This window comes from Gobio gobio, assembly GCF_949357685.1.
Source record: "Gobio gobio genome assembly, chromosome: 24".
Classification (NCBI taxonomy): Eukaryota; Metazoa; Chordata; class Actinopteri; order Cypriniformes; family Gobionidae; genus Gobio; species Gobio gobio.
Window position 1 is genome coordinate 35,568,433 of NC_137120.1, and position 21,608 is coordinate 35,590,040.

General features: G+C 37.8%; 1 protein-coding gene across 2 annotated transcripts in view; it reads right to left on the reverse strand.

Annotated features, from left to right (window-relative positions):
• Positions 1 to 3,533: 3,533 nt before the first annotated feature.
• The window catches only part of rc3h1a (ring finger and CCCH-type domains 1a), a 30,904-nt gene continuing 12,829 nt past the window's right edge, over positions 3,534 to 21,608 (reverse strand). The window contains exons 4-20 of one of the 2 annotated variants that reach the window (XM_079808028.1): positions 19,543 to 19,788; positions 19,285 to 19,460; positions 18,691 to 18,891; positions 18,349 to 18,481; positions 18,143 to 18,261; positions 15,882 to 15,994; positions 15,516 to 15,803; positions 13,972 to 14,165; positions 13,559 to 13,890; positions 13,317 to 13,478; positions 12,781 to 12,927; positions 9,173 to 9,377; positions 9,002 to 9,086; positions 8,802 to 8,904; positions 8,478 to 8,609; positions 8,132 to 8,220; positions 3,534 to 5,329 (exon numbers count right to left, since the gene is read on the reverse strand). In XM_079808028.1, coding sequence (XP_079664154.1) covers positions 5,173 to 5,329; positions 8,132 to 8,220; positions 8,478 to 8,609; positions 8,802 to 8,904; positions 9,002 to 9,086; positions 9,173 to 9,377; positions 12,781 to 12,927; positions 13,317 to 13,478; positions 13,559 to 13,890; positions 13,972 to 14,165; positions 15,516 to 15,803; positions 15,882 to 15,994; positions 18,143 to 18,261; positions 18,349 to 18,481; positions 18,691 to 18,891; positions 19,285 to 19,460; positions 19,543 to 19,788 — 2,882 coding nt within the window. In that variant the 3' untranslated portion in view covers positions 3,534 to 5,172. Of the gene's footprint in view, positions 5,330 to 8,131; positions 8,224 to 8,477; positions 8,610 to 8,801; positions 8,905 to 9,001; positions 9,087 to 9,172; positions 9,378 to 12,780; positions 12,928 to 13,316; positions 13,479 to 13,558; positions 13,891 to 13,971; positions 14,166 to 15,515; positions 15,804 to 15,881; positions 15,995 to 18,142; positions 18,262 to 18,348; positions 18,482 to 18,690; positions 18,892 to 19,284; positions 19,461 to 19,542; positions 19,789 to 21,608 lie in introns of both variants that reach the window. The other variant, XM_079808027.1, reaches the window with a different exon arrangement.

Sequence of the window (21,608 nt, forward strand, 5' to 3'; positions counted from 1 at the left end):
TGTCGTGCAAAAGGACACAAATTTGTAAGAAACACAAGAGAGGAAAATGGTTTACAATATCATTTAATCCATGCCAGAATCACTGCTGCACATAAAATACATTTCTTATTAAATAATTTTTTCAAGTTTTTTTATATCTAATTCAAAAATCCAGTTAGTAATACCCCCTGCCCTCTCAAAGAAAAGCAATTGTATTATACAAAAATGCAATCCAAAATTTCACACAGTGAATTCTTGTACAAAGAGAAAAAAAAGGTATTACAACTACATCCACATTGGAGAAATATTCTAACCATTCCTTAATGGAGTATAATATACAAACATTTATTTTCTTATTCAGGTTGAAGTTAAAGTGTACCTTAATTTAAGCAGTCTATCATGAGATAACATGGGAGAAATCATCAAAAACAATTATATATCCCAATGTTAGGAATCGCGGCGTAAAGACCACAATGCAACACCCCATCTCACGAAAAATAGTCAATACATGAGTGCAAGCGATGAGTTTCAGTGGGAACAAACATACAGAAATGAGGTGGACAGCACTCTCTTTGGACACACCTGAACACAAACACACAACCATTCATTTCAAAACTACTTCCTACAGCTATGAGCTAAAACACTAAAGCCTGTATTTGTGCACGACCCTTGTTTTCAAGTAACATTATGACTTCTCATAAATCTACTACGTGTGTATGTGCACGACGCATACTTTCCCCTCGAGACCGGGGAACAATATGTACCATTAATCATTTATCTGTGTGGGAAAACATACTACAATCTCTGGTGTTTCAGGCACTAAGTGTCAGAATTCAGATTTCAACCGTTTCCTACTTTCTCATGTTTACCATGTCTGACACTAATTAGTACTACATTCGTATTGAACCCTGAACACGATCGACAATCACAATAGGAAAAGGAGTTCCAGTGAGGAAACACTGAGGCTTTTTTATTAGACACTGATCATAAATACAACATTTTTTTTTTTTTAGAAGTCAGAATTGGGTGGATAAATCTCACAAATTTGTCATATTTCACCCCAAAAGAACTTTTAAAATGTTGCATTAAATAAAGCACATCTTTAGGACCATTTATTTTTGTGACCAATTTACCAAAATTTCATTATCGCAATAGAGACTGAAGATCTGAAAACCACGCCCAATGGCCGTCTCCATTGACTTTGTATTGCGTGAAGCGGTCTCCTTGTCAGGGTGTACAGCAAACCCAGAAGTTTTTATAAGCCGTTGACCCCAAAAACGAGCGTTTAAGGACAAAAAAGTGGATACAGGAAATTGAGACAAAAGCGCGACACTGAGAACTACACCCACTGGAGGGGAACGCAATAAGCGACAGGAAATATAATATAGAAAACTGACATTTGGATATTTGACTAACAGTGACAAAATGATTACTAAAGTGTCAGGATCCCATAATGTACCCATTCTTCCTGCTGAAGCTTCACGTCTTATTGCCTATATCCACTTTTGTCTCCTTAAACGCTCGTTTTTTTTGGGTCAACAGCTTATAAAAACTTATTTCTGTGTTTTATAGCTTATTTGCTGTACACCCAAGTCAGAAATGACAAGGAGGCCGCCTCACGCAATACAAAGTCAACGCCCGGTGTGGGCGTGGCCTAAATGCGCTCCGTCTCTACGGAAAAAAAAATCATAATACAGTAATAAAAATTACCAAAAAATAATCTGTATAAATTAAACTATAAATACTACATTGATGTATCGATACTTTTACATTTTTACAATACAAAGAATTACTTGTGCTTAAAGTCATGAAAATAACATCCACAAACAAACAAAAAATAAAAGGTCACAAAAATAGGAATCATTTAATGCAATACACACACACACACACTTTAACTTTGGGATGAAATGTGACCGTTTTTTTACATGTTTCATGAGATTTCGAGGTAAAACATTTTGGTTCCCTTTTCAAATCGATAGTGATTCCCATTGGCTCATCGGGCGATCATGTAAATGTTGCTTTGCAACAATAGTTTAAAACGGTTTTCAAACGGCCGACTTCAAATACATAATTTCGAAAGCACAAGAAATGGAGCCCTTCTGCGAGAGTGTTTTTACAATCTGCGTTTCGTTCGAGGAAACATCGAAAATCAGTCTCAGTTTGGTATAAAGGAATTGTGAGAACAGTAAACCTGGCCTCCGATAATGTCGTTAAACATCCCTCTCTGAATATCAATATCAAACCATGTCAAAATTTACAGACTGTCCTTGTTTTCCTGTTCCAGAACCCTAACATCAAAAGACCACCGTCACACCATGAAGCATGCTTAAATACTCAAGTTCACTTGCACGAAAGATACACAAAATGGCTACAACAACAAATGACCTGGCAATAAATTCCTTTATCTCAGAAAGGATAGGCAGTACTCAGTTTGGCGGTCTAAAAGCCTGCAGATTCGAAGAGATCATTTAATATAAATGCTGACTTTGACTGAGAAGAGTTGAATATTATAAATAAAGATGGTTCGGCTACATCTACACACCCAATATGTGAATAACTGCAGATCTGCATAAAGGCACAGTCCTGAAGTCTTCAAGTCTCGAAACAGACAATTGCAGTCCTGAAAACGAACAGAGTGCGCGATGCGACAAAGACGTTTACACCCAAATACACTTAAAACCGACCCTGAGATAAAGACAGGTGTTCCTATAAAACGACAAAAAACAAAGATGGCGTCACCCAAGTGAACCTAGGACGCATACTAGATCCTAAAAATTCCTACAAGAGCGTTTAAATCCGCCTTTTTTTAACCAAACGCCAATTAAGTTCGGAATCCATTTGGCTTCAAACCAACAACAAAAAGCTTCTGCTTTCCCGTTTCTTTCGAACTAATCTTGGGTAAATTCGTGCTATCCTTAAAAGTCTACACTGTGCATCACAGTTCTGATACCTAAACGCAGAAATATCCAATCTTGACGATTGCTTAAATGTCAAAAGCTCAGACCAAAGCCACAGTAATATCGTAATAACGTAAATAAAAACAATAGAAATCAACTCCAACTTAAGAGAAGTTCCACCAAAATAGGTGCTTTTAAGGTTGCGGTAGGATGTCTCAAGAGACTATTATATGCTAGCAGGAAAAATAAAACTAATTTCCAACTTAAAGCTAAATTATCGGAAGTGATGTCATCTCACCACCAAGGACGCAATCTAAATGGAAGAATGCAAGTTTGAGATTTACAGTGCAAGTGTTTTGATAAACCCGCCGCAGTGCTGACTGCAGATTAGCTAACGGAAATATGACGACGCGTTGTGCACTTTAACGAATTTAACAGTCGCGTTTTAATGCAATTGCCGATGAACATTGTATTGCGTCTTTGCTCATTGTTTATTTTAGCTAGTTTGACCAAAATCTTGTCATAAAAACGTCTGCGGATTCTACAAACGTTGACTTTTATACCCAACACCACAATCTATAAGCCATAGGCGGTCACTCTTGATGTTTTTATGCGCCTTATAGTAAATACATTTTCGTCATGAAAAAATACATTTTTGGTTGGTTCGCGGAAAAAAAAACCCCATTCCAAATAATGTGAAATATGGAAATATTCTTGATTAGTAAATTGGCGCTCTCAAAAGATGAAGAGTATAAGCCATAGGCGGTCACTCTTGATGTTTTTATGCGCCAAACGCCTTATAGTAAATACATTTTCGTCATGAAAAAATTAATTTTTGGTTGGTTCGCGAAAAAAACCCCCATTCCAAATAATGTGAGATATGGAAATATTCTTGATTAGTAAATTGGCGCTCTCAAAAGATGAGGAGTCCAACTCTTTCTAGTTCAAACAGTCAAGACAGGTCTCTGACAAGCTCTGTTTATCCCCCATCGGTATTTGAATGAAGTTGAGGAGGATTGTGATGTACACGATTGAGTCCAGCCTGTTGGGGAATTCGATCGAACCGACCCATCAAAACAATGTTCTTCAAACTTCAAAGACGAAACAGAGAATGAAGGAGAGTCTTGAGGCGGCTACAACTGGATCAAAGTCTTTTCTTTTTGCTCTGACTATACGCCACATCTTTCAAAGTAAAAAATGTGGCTTGTTCTGAAGATCGGAAGTTCACTGACAAAGTGAAGAGAAGTACATGCGCATTCTTACAACAGAACGCATCTTTATGCATTATCGTAGTGGCTTGCTTTCCATCCTCAGGATGGAAAATGTACGTGTACCCACTATGAAAAGAACCAGACTGACCTGGATTGTTATTTCTATCCATGTCCAGAAAAAAAAGAGGCTGAATAATGCATCCCTGAGGACATTACGGCAGATGATGATGATGATGATGATGATTACAGGCGGTTCAATCGAAATCCCACAGGCAGTGTAGTGTAATACACTGAAAACAATAAAAGAGCCATTTTTAGGGCTTTTGGGTTTGTTGGCATGAGTGCAATCGCAGTCAATTCGGGTAACATTTGGGTTACGAGCATTACTATAAATCACACAATAATGTGCATCATAACAATCACACTGTAAAAGCCAAAATGAAGCCTAATGTATGAAACATGATACTTTGTTTTGACCCTCCTGATAAAACAAAATGGTTTCTGATTGGTGAATAATGCAGCAAGCCTGCGGTTAAAGTAAAAAAAAAGAGTTTAAACTCAGAAGACAGAAGTGTAAACGCCACACCGAGCACAAACGAGAGCGTAACTACCGAAAACGTAGCACATTATGATAAAAACGCAATTTCGAAACCCAAGATAGTGGATTAAGGAGCATTAGGCAACATACGTGAGATCATGTTATATGTTGCCTGACAAATACTTAAGACTGAGGATATTTTGGATTCACCCTGATTTACGAGGCAATGAAAAAAGGCTTGTCTCAGGAAAAAGGATACAAAAGAAGAAAATACTCAACAGCAGATACTGCTGTAAAAAAAGGAGCTAAATCAGGGTATGATTGTGCAAGTCTGTTGAGGCACATGCACAGTGAATCCCATCCAAACTCCGCCCGTATTTGCCTGACGGGTGTTGGAGGGTCAGCGGAGGAAGCTAACGATCAGGGTGAAGCGAACGCATGCTGTGTGTTATACAGCGGCGATGGAGCATCCTGCTCCATGGGGTTCGACTGGTTACGGAGCGCTCCGGTGTTTTGCAGAAGGGGAATATGAGGTAGAAAGAGCCGGCTAGGAGTGGACCACTCCGTTCTTGGGCAGATCAGGGCTGCTGGCCACCTGTTCGGAGGACAAACTGAGAGATGACGTCTTGCTGGTCAGTGAGGACATGCTGCTGCTGACCAGACCGCAGTCTTGGACCAATCCGATGGAGCCGTTTAAGCCCTCACTACAACCAGAGAGAGAGAGAGAGAGAGGCGCAATGAGAACTACTGTGATGGACACAATAAACCACATATACAGTACCGGCCAAAAGTTTGGAAACATTACTACTTTTAATGTTTTAAGTCTCAGAAAAAATACAGAAAAAAAAGCCATATTGTGAAATATTATGACCATTTAAAATAATGGTTTTCTATTTTATTATACTTTAAAATAGAATTTATTTCTGGGATCAAAGCTGAATTTTCCTCAGCCATTACTCCAGTCTTCAGTGTCACATGATCCTTCAGAAATCATTCTAATATGATGATTTTTTATCAATGTTGGAAATAGTTGTGATACTTTAAGGATTCATTGAAATATTTATTCAAAATAGTAATAGTAATATGATTTCTATCACTTTTTGAATCAATCACACATCCTTGTTTAATAAAAGTATTCTTTAACCCCAAACTTGTATATTGTTACAAAAGATTTATACTTTAAATAAATGCGGTTTAAAAACTTTGTATTCATCAAAGAATCCTGAAAAAAGTATCACAGGTTATAAAAATTAAGCAGCACAACTGTTTCCAGCATTGATAATAAAGCAGCTTATTAGAATGATTTCTGAAGGATCATGTGACACTGAAGACTAGGGGTGTAACTACACATCTATGCCACGGTTTGGTTCGGTTCTGTTTGCTGTGGAGTCATTGTTCATTGCAGGGACCAGCAATAATAACACTAGATTCCCTTTTAACTTAATAATAACAACAGCAATAATTTAACTTTATACAAAGCTTCACGTTTTCTTTAGAGCAGTTAGCATACCTGAGTACACTGTAGACCATTTACCATTTATTTTTTAAAAAGCAAATTTCATAAAAATGTATGACACACAAGTAATGTCCCACTGTAGCCTACTTAAACACATTAATTGTATGAATATGACTAATACTGATGAATAAATAGGCCTATATGTTAAATATATTAAATAGCAGTTTTTGTTAATACTATAAAGTAGCCACCACACTAATTAAAAAATCACAAAATAACAAAGTGAAAATAAAGTGGCATTTTGTGGTTATGGAAACAACAGTTACCATGGTGAATACACAATACTTAATGAACTGTTAATGAAACATGCAAACTGCTCCTGATGAACAGAATGTACATCATAACTGCATGTAAATCCTTCCCAGCTTCCCACACGTCGAACCAGTTATGTGATTTATTGGTACTTTACTTTTATTTCACAACTTACAAATGGACATCGTAACGTTGGACGCTATTTAATCCAATGTCAAGGAAGAAAAAAAATATTTTGTGGCATAAGGTGAATGAGAGCTGGGTTGGGGAAGCAGGGGGCGGGGCGTGTTCGGTTCAACATGAGATGATCGCGGTTCGAGCCGTGGGTGGTGTATCGCGGTTTTTCGGTTCGGTCTGAATGTCATTACACCCCTACTGAAGACTGGAGTAATGGCTGAGGAAAATTCAGCTTTGATCACAGAAATAAATGACATTTTAAAGTATATTAAAATAGAAAACCATTATTTTAAATGGTAATAATATTTCACAATATTTCTGTACTTTTCTGTATTTTGGATCAAGCAGGCTTGATGAGCATAATGCTGCGTTCACACCAAACGCGAATAGAGCGTCAAAATCGTGTCTACCACGTCTAGTTGGACGCTTGAACATTTTTAATCCATTCGCGCGTACACGTTTGAAGCGAAATAGACGCGCGTTCAAGGCACTCCAGGAGAAATATGTCAGAACACCACTCTGCCTCTTTTCATTTTCATTAAAAATATATATTAAACATTAATAGCCACACAAATGTGGTCCAGGCAACTCCTACATTATCTTCACTGCATGTATATATAAATATCCTAAAAAATAAAAGTTATGAAACTTCTCTTTGCCCTCAGTCAAAACGATTTGGCAGACAACAAATTATAGATTCATGACACCAAAGATCGTCCTTTAGATCCACACAAGACGAACCACTACAGGACATCAGAGTCAGCGGCAGACGTCAGAAGGACTGGCCGAGGAAAGGCTGCTCTCGCCGGGGTTAATGAGCGCTGAGCACCCGGTGATCGACTAGATCTCCAAAAATGCAAGATTTTTTTTTTTTTTAAATAGGCACTCTCTTTACACATAAACCACAGATTTGAGCTTTAAACAACTACATTCTCACCTGAAAAAGTCTTAAAACAAAATTGTGTGACACAATAGTAGTATTTTTAAATTATGCAGGGTTTCTCATCACGTCACTTTACCACGTGACCGCAGCGAGCAGGCCCCTGATTGGTTAACGCCGTGCGAATTGACGCCAAAGTTAAACATTTTCAACTTGCGCGTCAGACGCAAATTCGCTTCAAACGCGAGAATGCACAAAAAGCACCATTCGCGTGAAATGCGTCCATCGCGCCGCGGGACCTCCAGACGCGCGTCAACGCTCCTTTCCATTGACTTAACATTGAAATCACTCGATCCTGACGCTCTATCCGCGTTTGGTGTGAACGCAGCATTAGAGACTTCTTTCAAAAACATTACAAATAGTAATATTTCCAAACTTTTAACCGGTACTGTATGTATCTAAATTTCATTCAATGTAGTGGATGCAAGTATTTCTGAAAGCAAATTATTGGGTGAATCTCCCAAAACTCGTCAGGCAAAATTTCACACCAAAATAAAGAACAAATAAATACAATTCACACACCTGAAATGTTACTGTTAGGAAAATGTATACAAATGAAATTTTATGAAAATTCGAATTTTGATTTAAATAATTTTAGTAAGGTTCACTGTTATATTTCACCTAAGAGTTAGTGGGTGCTCCTCTCGTTGCAAAGCATGTTCGTCTTGTCCATTTTCGACTGAGACCCGCTTGTACTTGCCATCGTGGTTCTCCTGAAGGCAAAATAATTCAAGCTCAAGCACAGTGATGGAAATCACATGATTTTATCACTTCCTGAAATTCAAGTAACTGAAATTATATTGTACAATACAAAAAAAAAAAACACACTACTTTTACAAATGACCTTGCTTAAAAATGGATTTCCTGCTCAAGACACGGCAGTGGCCTCATGAATTATTCACAGGTAATAGAATATATTAATTATGAATAATTTATAGAAGCTCTATAAATGGCATGTCTCACTAACCATGGCCATCTCCTGTGTCCTCATGTCGATCTCTCTCTCCACCTGGTGCAGCTCGTGACTCAGCTGTTCACTGGACAAATTCCCACAGGACCAGTCCACTCGAGACGGCTGGGACATCACTGAGCTCGGCTTCTGCCAAAGGAAAGGTTGAGATGCTGAATCATGATATTTTTTACATTACACGCGCACACACACACACACACACAGTCCTGGTAAACCCTACGTCATGGGGACAAAACGTCCTCGCAAAGATGCCATTTAGTTGGATCGGACATGTTGTGAACAGGCCTTTAAAATGACATCCAGGTAGATGGACAATCTCACCTCTGGGCCGCGGCTCTGAGTCTGTTGGCTGATTTGCTGGTTGACCTGCTGAAGCTCCATTCTCAGCTGCTCACGCACCTGCACGGCAGGGGATAAACTGGATCTGCGGATGAGTGGGAAATATTTTGCTCATTTAGGACACTTACAGATTAAGACTACACTAAATCCAAGCAACTGCTTGTAAAGAGCGGGCGACATACCGCTCACTGAAGTGCCCCTGAGTTGCTTGGTGCGGCTGGTAGGAGTCGCCGCTCCACCCGCTTTGGTTCACATAGGTGTAGTCAGCTTAAAAGAGAGGACAAAGACCATTAAAATAAACCGCAATAATCATGCCGCCCCATTAGCAATGCTGATACAAAGCAGGAGTTTACCGGCGTGTTTGGCAGAGTTAGGCAAGGGTGGCATCGTACTGTTTGGCGGGTAGCCCGGTTTAGACGTGCGCGAAATGGCTCCAAAACGAGACACGGTCGGCAGGGAGCCAAAGGGAATGATGGGGTCGTCGTCTTTCACGTCTGCCGCTCTGCGTTGAAGCTCCAAGCTGTGCGCTCTCAGACTTTTGCCTTTGTCTAAATTTTGCTGGGAGAAAGGGTTACAATTTAGCTGAAGAACTCAACTAAATCAGAATATGTCTCTACTCATTTACAGCATACCATCACTTGAATATTTTCAACTTCATTGGTCAAATATTTAAGAATATTATCAAACCGTTCACATGGAATAAGCCTGAACCATGAACAAAACTCACTGGTGCTCTGTTAATATATATGGCCTTTGGTTTGTCAACAGTATGATTAGAACAAACTAGACAGAATAAACACTGATAACCTTTTGTATTGGAACAGCCGCCGAAAACAGCTCAAATTTGAATGTGAGGGAGAAAACTCGAAAGCCTTTCAGCTTTCATGAACTCAGATTTACATTTTCTAATGCAATCCTTGCCCATAGAAAATTCGAAATTATGATGCTAAGGAGATGTGGTTGGATGCCAGTAGGGGTAAACAACATTTACGGGATTAAAGTCGACTAGTCGCTGATGATGTCATTAATGAACAAATAAGCCTGGACCGCGAGCTGAGACTCGTTGGCTTGTTTACAGCCATGGCATATGACACAGCTCTTTCCACAAGGCTATTGCTCTGTTCTTATTGTGATTTTTGGTGGTTAGGCTACAATGCTGTATTCGTCATAGACATGCACCGAAAATTTCCGTAACACCCCTAATTCCTATTTAATCAAATGTCAAAGAAGAAACATTCGTTTTGTGACATAAGGTAAAGTGAGGTCAACTGCCGGGGCAGCAGGGGCCTTTCGGTACGCCATGAGAGTACCGCGGTATGCACCGTAGGTGGGTTTTTCACTTCAGTTTGAATATCGTTACACCCCTAATCTTGTGGAGTGCTCTTGGATTATGAATTTATTTGTCATTTCAACTATTGGAAACGGAGCGTAAAAGTGGACTTCAAAGATTTCTTATCCTTTTGTGCCCTCTATAGACCATGATCAGCGACTAGTTTATGTCAAGCTTAACATCCCAGGTGAAAAATATGTACTATTAAATGCATTAAAAATGTACTTGAGTATGTTTTTAGTACAATACAAATATACTATAATGCATTTTTAATACATTTAATATTACGTCTTTTTCACCTGGGATGCCATTGCAGTAGGCCTGTCGCAATAATCAATATATCGATATATCGCACAATATATGTACATGACCTCAATACTTTTTGTGATGCAATATATCGTCCATTATGTTTACATGATAATGAATGTCACCAACATTTTACTCGATTGTGCTGTCATCTTGTATGTTTTCCGTGATGGAGGCGAAAGTGGTTCTCGGGCAGTTCCTTCATACACAGAGCGGTTATCGATAGGTGAAAAAAAGGCGCCATGTGAGGCGTTATAGTGTTTTCCTGACAACTAGGGATGCTCCGATCAGGATTTTTGCTGCCGATACAGAGTACCGATTTCTTGTCATGGTGATCAGCCGATACCGATTCCAATGCTTCACTATTTGTAAGCTCTCTGATCACTGTTAACCTTTTTTTCAGATTATTATATTTTTGTTACATTTTGTATGGTAATTATGTACTGTAATGTAACTTGTTTTAACAGGGTACTAAATAATCACAAAAATTATTCATTATGCAGTGAACATTTTAATATGCCTTTTAAATGGGGTTTCTGCATAACACTATGTATATCAGGATACTTAATAGGGCTGTATTTTCTACGTTTTTCTATTTGGATTAAAAAAAAAAATCTATTTATTTTAATAGTTTTTTCACATCCTGCCCAATGATGTCCTAAAAAAATGTTGATATAGAAGGCTATAAACAAATACAGTGAATGTAATGTAGGCATGTATTCATAATTTTGTTTTTTAATTCACTGATCTAAAAATGAAAATAAAAACAAAAGCATATTAGCCTATATTTGATTACCCAATTATAATGGTCACTTCCATAAAAATATACATACTTGTAGGTTTAAAATTCTACATAGGCACATTTATTGTCCAACAACAAATATTTTAGAAATATGTATACTTTAGTCAGAATTATTGCGTTCCTATCCTATAGCTCTCCGTCTGTTTGCCGCGGATCAGTGTTGCCAAGTCCGCAATTTTCCCGCGGAATTGGGCTACTTCAACACTGTTGCCACGGGCTGTTTGTCATGTCCGCGGGATGAAGAGACCCCAATTATGTGATATTTAGCCCCTGGAATGCGAATTTTAGTAGGCAACCATGCCAAAAACCCCCCACATATTTTACCCCCCAAATGCGGGGTGGGTTTTCTTGTGAAACCTGGCAACCCTGGTGCTGATGCGAGCGGCGCTCGCGGAAGTCTGAATTTTAGCGGAGATTCACATGCAGAAGGCTCGTTATCTCATGACAGAAAAATTGACATTTTTGCATTACTTCCTAACATTTACAGATGGAGAATATCCCTGTGAAATGTAAGTTATGCACAGAGGAAAGCACCGCATTTCAAACTCATTAAACACCGCAGGTATTTATCTGTCTGTCAGCAAAAGTAGGCTCTCTCTCAGAGCGTCTGACAGTGACAGGACAAGCTGCTTTAAACTATAAGTTACACGTTAACAATATCTTGCCAGTTATTTTAAAGCCTTTAATATAAAACATGTGTCATGTTTAGGACAAATTGTATCATGCACTTTCCCTGCATCAGCTCACTCTGCGTACTCCGCTATTCTTCTGAACGGCATTCGCCCATCCCTTAGGACCGACTGACCCGTGTTCAACTGCTGTTCACATGGAACCGTTCTCCACTTCTGCCTTCAAAGCTCTCGTTTGAATATTTGCTACTGCTACAATCTACCCCACGGGTACGCCCTCACGCGATGACGTCATCAAATTGCGATCGGTTCGTGAGATCGGCCAAGTTAGTGAGTACCGATCAGTCATAAAATATGATTATCGGCCGATACCAATCTCTGGCCGATCGATCGGAGCATCCCTACTGACAACTACTGACAGTTTGGAAGAATAAGCCCAAATGGACTCGATTTCAAAGCCGCAATCCCCTGTTCCGGTGCACATATAAATGTCAGCGCAGAATGACGAGTGTTAAAGCCGTTTCACAAGGGAAAATGTTTATTTACTATTTATTCAATTTTTTTATTTTTTTTATTTAGGATAATATATTTTTTACCCTTAATTTCCATGATCTAAAGAATTAAAAAGTTGTCATTTGACAGTGTGTAGGTCTACTTGCATTATTAAGCAGTTATATTTAGGATTATATATATATTCAGTGGCATAAAATAGTCTTAAAATGACAATAATATCGCACTTTCTAGTGAGTTTTGTGAGGTTGCTTACAGCCCCAATTCAAAAGAGCCCATTACAAAGTTTCTATAATATTCTGTTCTTGTCTATGGCAATTTTATAACCAGGCAGGTGAAAATCTTAGAAATATACCCGCTTAAGAATAAACAGGCAAAACTTACTGTTTCCATGGAGTTCATGCCCTCTTTGGACTTCATATCCTTGCTGCCAATGTAGGAACCGAAGGTGTCACATGACCAAGGGGAATATGGGGCAGTGTAGTCCTGTTCCCGGAAGTGTCCAAAACCGTGGGAGTTCTCCTCCATGTACTGTGAACAATACAGACATGGCAAGTCATTACCAAACAGAGAATTTAAAAAAAAAAATCCATATTTAATTTACTAGTTTGTAGGGCTGCACAAATTGGCTCCATTTTGTGATTATATATATTAATACGACTATAACATTTAAATAATGCCAACAATAATAATTATTATTAAATAAAACCATCACTAATATTTCACTGTCCAAATAATACGTATAAGTAAAATATAACCATAATAATTATTATATTTCATTTTACATTACAAGTGTAAAATTACAATGCTAGTATTTATGGCTGTCTTCAATTCTGAATGTTGAACCATTGTTTTAGATTAAAAGTGTAGCCCTACTACCTTCTGAACTATTATTTTTGTGAAATATTCTTCTGGCTTACATGGTTCTGTCCCCTCATCTCTTGAGGGTAGCTGGGGTCATACGAGTGCGAGGAGCCGAAGGGCGGCGGGGAAGCGACCTTTCTCTCCTCCAGCTGGGCCATGATCTCCTGTCTGCGACGGTGCAGATAGTCTAGGGAGGGCTGTGCTCGCGTGTAGGCATTCTGGGGAACACATTATCATGTTTTCTTTAGGTTCAAAACGGGGCCGGTGCAGTTAAAATATTGTAAGCAACGAATCTTACCCTGTGGTAATTCCTGATTTGACTGGAGTGGTTATAGTTCTCTGAGCCGTATCTTTCCTGAGCTGATTCTTGCCGGGGCTGTAGTGGCGGGGGAACGTCCGGACTCCTTCGGACCAGTTCCTCCTGTGGGGCGAATGTCTGGGGATGGGCGTAGGCTGAGTGGCGACGGCCGTCGTGGTGCGAAGGGTATCCGTAATGGGAGCTGGGGTTGGCATACTGGTGTTTTGATGGGTAGGAGCTGGGATAAGAGTCTGGATATTGTGGCATGCCTGGATCTGGAGCAGGATGACGGGCGTAACGTGGGTGGACGTGGTGGTGGGGATAAGGATTACCTGTTGAAATTAGGAAAATGTTAACTTTTTCCTATCTAAAAGTGCTACATAATGTGTTAAAAAAAAATGGTGGTTTTGTACCTTGAGAGTACTGGGGGGAATCATACTGGGCGGATGATGGCGGCGGCGCTCTAGTTTCAGGGTAATACAGTTCAGACTGGTGTGAATATGGGTAAGGAACTCTAGGCACAGCAGACATGTGCTTCGGTCCGACTGGGCCATCGCCGGCCACCCTAGAATTTAAGAGCATTCCAGATTTTGGGATGGATTCCAATCTGCAAATCAAAAGAGAAAGTGCAGTCACAATTCAGCTCAAATATATCCATTTATTCATTTATATGGCAAGCAGCTGTGTAACGAGTTTAAGTAAGGGATAATGTACATGCAGCCGGTTGTTATCGCAGAATAAACCCCGACAGAGTGATCAGGACCCCGACATGAAGCGGAGTGTCTCAAGTAAATTACACACAAAATAGTGACACGAAATAGAAATAGTGTCACAAGTAAATTAGACACGAAATAGTGACACGAAATACAAAAAAAAAAAATCCACCTTTTAATAGTAGAAACTATTTACAGTACAAACCTTATCAGGAACTTACTCAAAAACCTTACGAGGGCAAAAAGGAAAAGAAAAAGAAAAATAATCGTTCATTAATCGTAATCGAGGCAAAATGTTCAATTAATCAAGGTTTTTATTTTTGGTCAAATCGTTACAGCCCTACCCCCTAAAGGACTGAAAAAAGGTACTGTTGGGTCCTGGAACCGAATTTCGTATACCGGTAATTAAAATGTGAGCAGTACCCAACCCTAAAAATATGACAATTATATATTAAATATAATTATTAGATGACAAACACGAAAATGACAAAAGAGAGAAAGTATGTCTTGGTAACAATCTGAAATAAAATAAGCAAAAGCACAGTTTCTAAAATGAAAACTGAAAATATAAAAGCCAACTCAAAGTATTACTAATAGTATATAAATAATATGAAATAACACTGATGTATAGGCTATTAGTCTATTCAAAAAATAAAAGTGCTGCTGCTGCTACTACTACTACTATAATAATAATTAATTAATAAATAAACATTTGTTTTAAATAATGACACTATTTTTGATCAATTATTTATTTTATTTTAAACGTTTAAGTTTTTAATTATTACAAATATTAATATTTTACAGGTAATATTTACCATATTTTTATTTTTCACATAGCTCTTTATTTTAAGAAAGGAGTCCTTTGAGAGGGGATCATAACATTTGAGGATCTGTGGAGTCAAAAAGTCTGAAACCCCCTGTGCTTAAGTAGGTGAGCTTGATTTTACCCAAGAACAACATGTTCCTTCAACATCCTTGTTGATCCTGGAACAACATTTCAATCAACCAATCAGATTAGAGGGATAGTTCTACAGTTAATGTCAAGTTTAGGCTTACAACAAGGATTTTACATCAGTGTTATTCACATATCATCTCCCTCTGATGTGAGGGATAACTTATGGGTAGGGTTACATTTAAGAGTAGGGATAGGCTTATTAATGTTGGTCCAGGATCAACAAAAGATGTCTTACTTGGCAAAATCACAGAGACCGTGCCAAGTAACATCAATCAATAAATCCACTCACGAGTCTGGAGGTGAGCCAGGGGCACTGAGGCTCCCCGAGTCCATCTTCCCCGGTTTGTGTGATGGATCATAAGACGGGTCTGAGCCTCTGGAAACCAGGTGGGCCAGAGCGGATCCAGGTCCTGCTGCTAGGATGCCGTTGGTGATGGAAGAGGATTTGCGTGGAAGACCCTCCATCGGCAGCCCCTCGTCAGGTAACAGCCCAGCGCCGAGGTCCATCTCGTTCAGCTGGGTCAGGGACTGACTGAGCTGCCGGCGCAATCCCAAACGTTTATTCATCTTACGGTACCTGTCGTCAGAGAAGAGAAGGTGAAGCTGGTGCTAGTGCGGTTTCCGTAGTACTTAACGCACTTGATGTGTCACTCACTTTTCAAGCTCTTCTTGAGAGTGAGCGAAGGTGCAACTTGCTCCGCGAGGACAGCCACCTTTTTGTTTCATGTCCCGACACATGTAGGTCTTGTATTTGCTGTGCTGAGGTGGCTGTGGGCAGGAAGTGAGATATGTTTACTCATATTTCTGTGCAAGGTATTTGCATGTTTGCAACCTGCAAAAACACGAAGGCTGCGATCGAAATCGCCCCCTATACCCATGAATGAGTGCAGTCAATGTGTGGACAGCACTACGAATGTCTGTCCCCTCAAATAGTGCCCCATTAAAGGGTATAGGGGACAATCTCGGACACACAAAGTTTCTAAAACTTAAATTCAAATTGAAAACATAAAAATACAAGCTAATTCCAAATAGTAAGAAATACTATAATAGTACATAAATATGTAAATAACATTGATGTATAGACAATTAGTCAATAACTGTTTCCATCCACCTATTTATATACACATTTTGGGATATTGCATAAAAAAAAAAAAACACTGAATGGAAATGCCAGGATGCACATACATTAAAAAAAAAATTGTGCACTCAATTAAGGAGGCTAATTTTTTTTTATTTAGATAAGAAGACAAGTCCATACACTACAGAGGAAACACATTTACCGAAGTAATCCTTCGATGCGCAACAAAAAACTTTGCCTCAGAGGATAACTGGATTAACCAGCGGACCAATCGCATTGCACAACATCTGAAATGTTGGTTTGATCAATGCCTGAGCTAAAGTCTGTCATCAAAATGATTCGGTATAGTTAGTATAGTGGGTATACTAGCTATAGTTACCTTTAGTTATAGATACTGGGGTCTCACATGATTGCGTCCCCAAAAGAAACATGCCGTTTATTGCGTTTCATCTGTGCCCTCGGAGACACAAGTAATTTATGATGTACGAAAAAGAGCCACAGGTTTCTGAAATTTAATTTTTAGTGACGATTTTGTTATCTTGAACACATGGGATGGAAACAGTGCTTTATTCGCAAATGTTTTAGCAAATTATTCCAAGTTCAATTCGCATAAAAACAGCTATTATTAGAAAATTTTGAAAAAACTAAACATTGTGCTTCTGCTACTAAAATAATAATAAATAAAAACCATTTTTTGTTCTAAATAAATCATGAGAAAATTCTGATTACTTTGATCAATGATTTAAAGCTATTAACTCTTTCCTCTCCAAACACAGATTTTTCCGTTATAGACCCTTTTCACAGACTGTGATGACGCGTTTTAACAGTAAATCCAGCAACGTTTTTTGTATTTTCATTTAAAAAAAATCTATGCATATTTATAACCCTAATACTTTGTATTTTATTACTTTTGCATCAAATTACAAAAGACAAGTTACCGCTGCTGTGGGGTGTTTCTAATACAGCGTCTATGGGAGTGATGGTAAAGTTAACATATTTCTCTCTTTTGACTGCCGTTATCAATCTCACTCTATTTTTTCCCTCTTTTTGAAAGTTGTCAAATCACTATTGTGCCGCTTTTCTTTTGCTATTTGAGCAAATGGGCAAACCAAAAAATATTGAACGTATTCTCTCATTCACAGCTATAATATTTAACCCAACTATGACGACTTCCGCTCTGAGAAACCCAGAAATGTGAAAAGGGTCTATTTGTGAGAAAACACTTCCCTGCCAAACACAGAATTTTCCGTGTTTTCACTGTTATATGCTAGGGGGCGCTATTAAGCATCTTCTGAAAGGGTACTGAATCTCCTGATCAAAACACAGATGAGGAAGACGAAAAAAAACAAGCGATTGTATGCAAGCAGGTGCATATGTAAAATAACGTGATCGTCAACATTAAACATATAAAATAAATTAAAACTGTCTAATGTTGCTGAATGAAATGTTGACCCAGGACGAGCTACAGGACTGTGTGAGCATCAGTGTGATGGACTCGATCTATTCCATCTATGTTTGATCATCGCTCTGAAAAAAACTTGATTTTTTTCAGGTTTTTGTTCAAAATGTTGCTTTTTTTTTAGACTTACCCATATTTAAGTTTTGATTAAAAAAAGGAATGCATGAAGCTAGAATAAAACCTTTGTTTAAAAGCAGAGGGTCTGTTCTTTCTTTTGATATATAGCATGCATTTTGTTGTATATTGTATATTCATACAACAAAATATTCTATGGGCCATTATATTTGTGTGAAAATGATCAAAACACTGACGGGGAAAGAGTTAATAGTTATTAAATAGTCAAAGTTAATATATTATGTTTTGCGATCCGATTACTGACCTGCTGCTGATCACCTCCCTTCTTGCTATGGTTCTGGATGAAATCCACCAGGCCGTGAACGACGGTCCGCACCGCTTCCAACCCTTTGGCTAGCTGCTCCCACGTGGGTGCAGGAGCATCTATCAGTGCAAAAGAAAATCAGTCATAAAAATGTATGTTTTTATGAATGCATAACAGTTGTCCTGGCAAAGAGCTGGCCGACAGACCTGGGCTGGGGTCGATGTCGGCCAGCAGCTCCAGATGGGGTCTGAGGCGGTTGAGATTGGCTGGATCTCCGGTTCTCTGAAGGGCAATGGTGAGTTCCTGAACACTCTGAGCAAAGGATGCTGGTGTCTGCAGCTGAAACACACAAAGCCACATAAACACATACTTCACATACCAACAGACAAAATCAACATGTTTTTATGCACGATGTGACGTTTGCTACACCCTAAATGCGCTCTCTACACAGGGAGGGGTGCTACTGGAGAATTTAAACATGCAACACTGGGTAGTACCTACAGCACCACCTAGTGAAATCTTAAAATAATACTTTTGCAAGTTCATACCTTGTCTATTATGGACTGCATGTGGGACTTGTGGGACTGGTCGCCGTACAGTAGAGATGACCACTGGTCAGGGGCGATTCGCAGTCCGCCCTCCATTGCAATCTGAACGATCTGAGAGTCGTGTTCTCTCCGAAGAGCCTCGTATGTGCGAAACTCCTCCTTCAGCTGCATCAAGGAGGAATCCTCATCACGTTTAGTGACCTAAGGTTAGAACAAATTAAATGTTATATAATGAACACACAAAAAAATCCGATTTTTCAGACCATATTTAACCTAAATGGTTCATACAGAATCATTTTCAGAATTATATTTGGTATAGTACAGCATCTGTTAATATTTTATTTTCTGGTTTTTGTTTTTTCAACGTGATAACATGCGTTTGAGAAGAAACCTGAAACGACACATATTTGCATAGTACAGTCTGATTTAGACGATCATTTGCACCTTTATCAGTTGCCGGTAACAGTTTTGCATAATGAAAATGTGCGCCTTGAATTCATTCAGTCGTGTTCGACACTACACTTTTGCCTTGAAAACACTCTGCTCCAAACTGCGAGGGAACCCTGAATATCATCACGGGAAAAGTAGAGGCACCTTAAAGCAGGAGGCCCTGTAGAGGAGCTGCACCACGTGTCCTATGCTGGTTTTTGAGGCCTGAGGAAAACGTGGTTCGAGTCTCTGGACCACAAACAGGACCAGAACCTTCCGTGAGAGGGCCGAACCATCTTCCAGAGCGAGAAGAACCAGCTTCAATGCTTCTTCCTGCATGGCTTTTGGACGACAACCAATTTTTGTTAGTACCCACAAATTATTTCACCGCCCTGCTATCATGTTGTCGTGGTAAAATCTTACCAGGGCCGAGAAACTGGCAGCCTCTGGCTCTGACGGCGGCCCACAGGTTGGAGGAGAGCTGCTGGGGGTTCTGGTGCTGGAGGATGAGCTCAGTGACGGTACGTTCACCGAGAGAGCGGGCCGCCCGCATGGCCCGGATGCGGCCCTCCTCTTCCACCAGCTGGCAGTGCACCAGAGTCACCAGTTTCCGCTGCATGGGTCTGCTGAGCACGCTCTGAGCGACGCCATTCAGCCCTGCGCCTGCGCCTGCACGGACCAAGACCAACAAAAACAAAGTGTTAACTGATTACTAAATTACACGAAGGAGGATAAACATAGTGAATTGTTAGTTATTCAAACAATTAAAAGTCAATAAATAACAACAATAAAATAAATCACAATTCAATACAATTAAATTTAAAAAATATTACAAAATTTAAAAAAGTATTGCATTTGAAAAATATTAAACTATTTTTTGTTCCTTTTTTTGCTGTGCAATCACAGTCTAATTATGATATCTTTATGCATGTGATGATACATGAACATTAAACGATAAACAAGGTGAATTGTTAGGTATACAAACTACTTTAACGAGTAATAAATAAATTAGTAAATAAATAATAACAATTAAATTAAAAAAGTAAATAAAATTACATTAAAAAAAAAGTTTTTTTGTTCAATTTTGCGGCGCAATCTAATTATGATTTCTTAATGCATTTGATGAATTGTTAGGTATCCAAACTATTTTAAAGAACAAGAAATAAATGAATAAATAATTACAATAAAACAAATAAAATTGCAAAATAAATCAAAAAAGAAAATATTATATAAAAAATATTAAACCATTTTTTGTTCCTTTTTGGCAGTGCAATCTAATTATGATATCTTTGTGCATTTGATGACATATGAATGTTTATGATGCATTACTTAAAAATGATAAACAATGTGAATTATGTATTAAAACAATTAAAATGTTTATGATGAATTACTTAAAAATTATAAATAAGATGAATTGTTAGGTATCCAAACTATTTTAAAGAACAATAAATACTAGGGCTGTCAAAAGATTAATCGCGATTAATCGCATCCAAAATAAAAGTTTGTGTTTACATAATATATGTGTGTTTACTCTGTTAATTATTATTTATATATAAATACACACACATTCATGTATATATTTAAGAAATATATGCATGTATATACTGTATATACATTTATATAATCTATAATATATATAAATATAAATGTTTTATACATAAAAATATTTTTTTCTTAAATATATACATACTTGTGTGTGTATTTATATATAAATAATAATTAACAGAGTACACACACATATATTATGTAAACACAAACTTTTATTTTGGATGCGATTAATCTTTTGACAGCTCTAATAAATACATTCATAAATAATTACAATAAAACAAAAAAAAGTGAATAAAATTACTAAATAAATATTGTATAAAAAAATATTAAACCATTTTTTGTTCCTTTTTTGCAGTGCAATCTAATTATGATATCTTTGTGCATTTGATGACATGTGAATGTTTATGATGCATCACTTAAAAACGATAAACAAGGTGAATTGTTAGGTATCCAAATAATTAAAAAAAATAATAATACATGAATAAATGTATTACAATCAATAAAATATTACAAAATAAAATGAATTGAACATAATATAATATTACAAAAAATACTGAAACTGTATTTGTTCTTTTTTGGGGTGCAATCACAATCCAATTATGTATTATGACTCACTTAAAAACCATAAATGCTTTAAAAATAATAATAATGTAATGCAATTCTTTTTGCGGTGCAATTGCAATTATAATTACATTTTTAATGCTTTTGCTGACGTATGAGTTTTGATGATAAATCAATGGTTAAAAACTAGGGCTGTCAAAAGATTAATCGCGATTAATCGCATCCAAAATAAAAGTTTGTGTTTACATAATATATGTGTGTGTACTCTGTTAATTATTATTTATACATAAATACACACACAAGCATGTACATATTTAAGAATTTTTTTTATATATATATATATATATAAATATATATATATTATATATATAAAACATTTA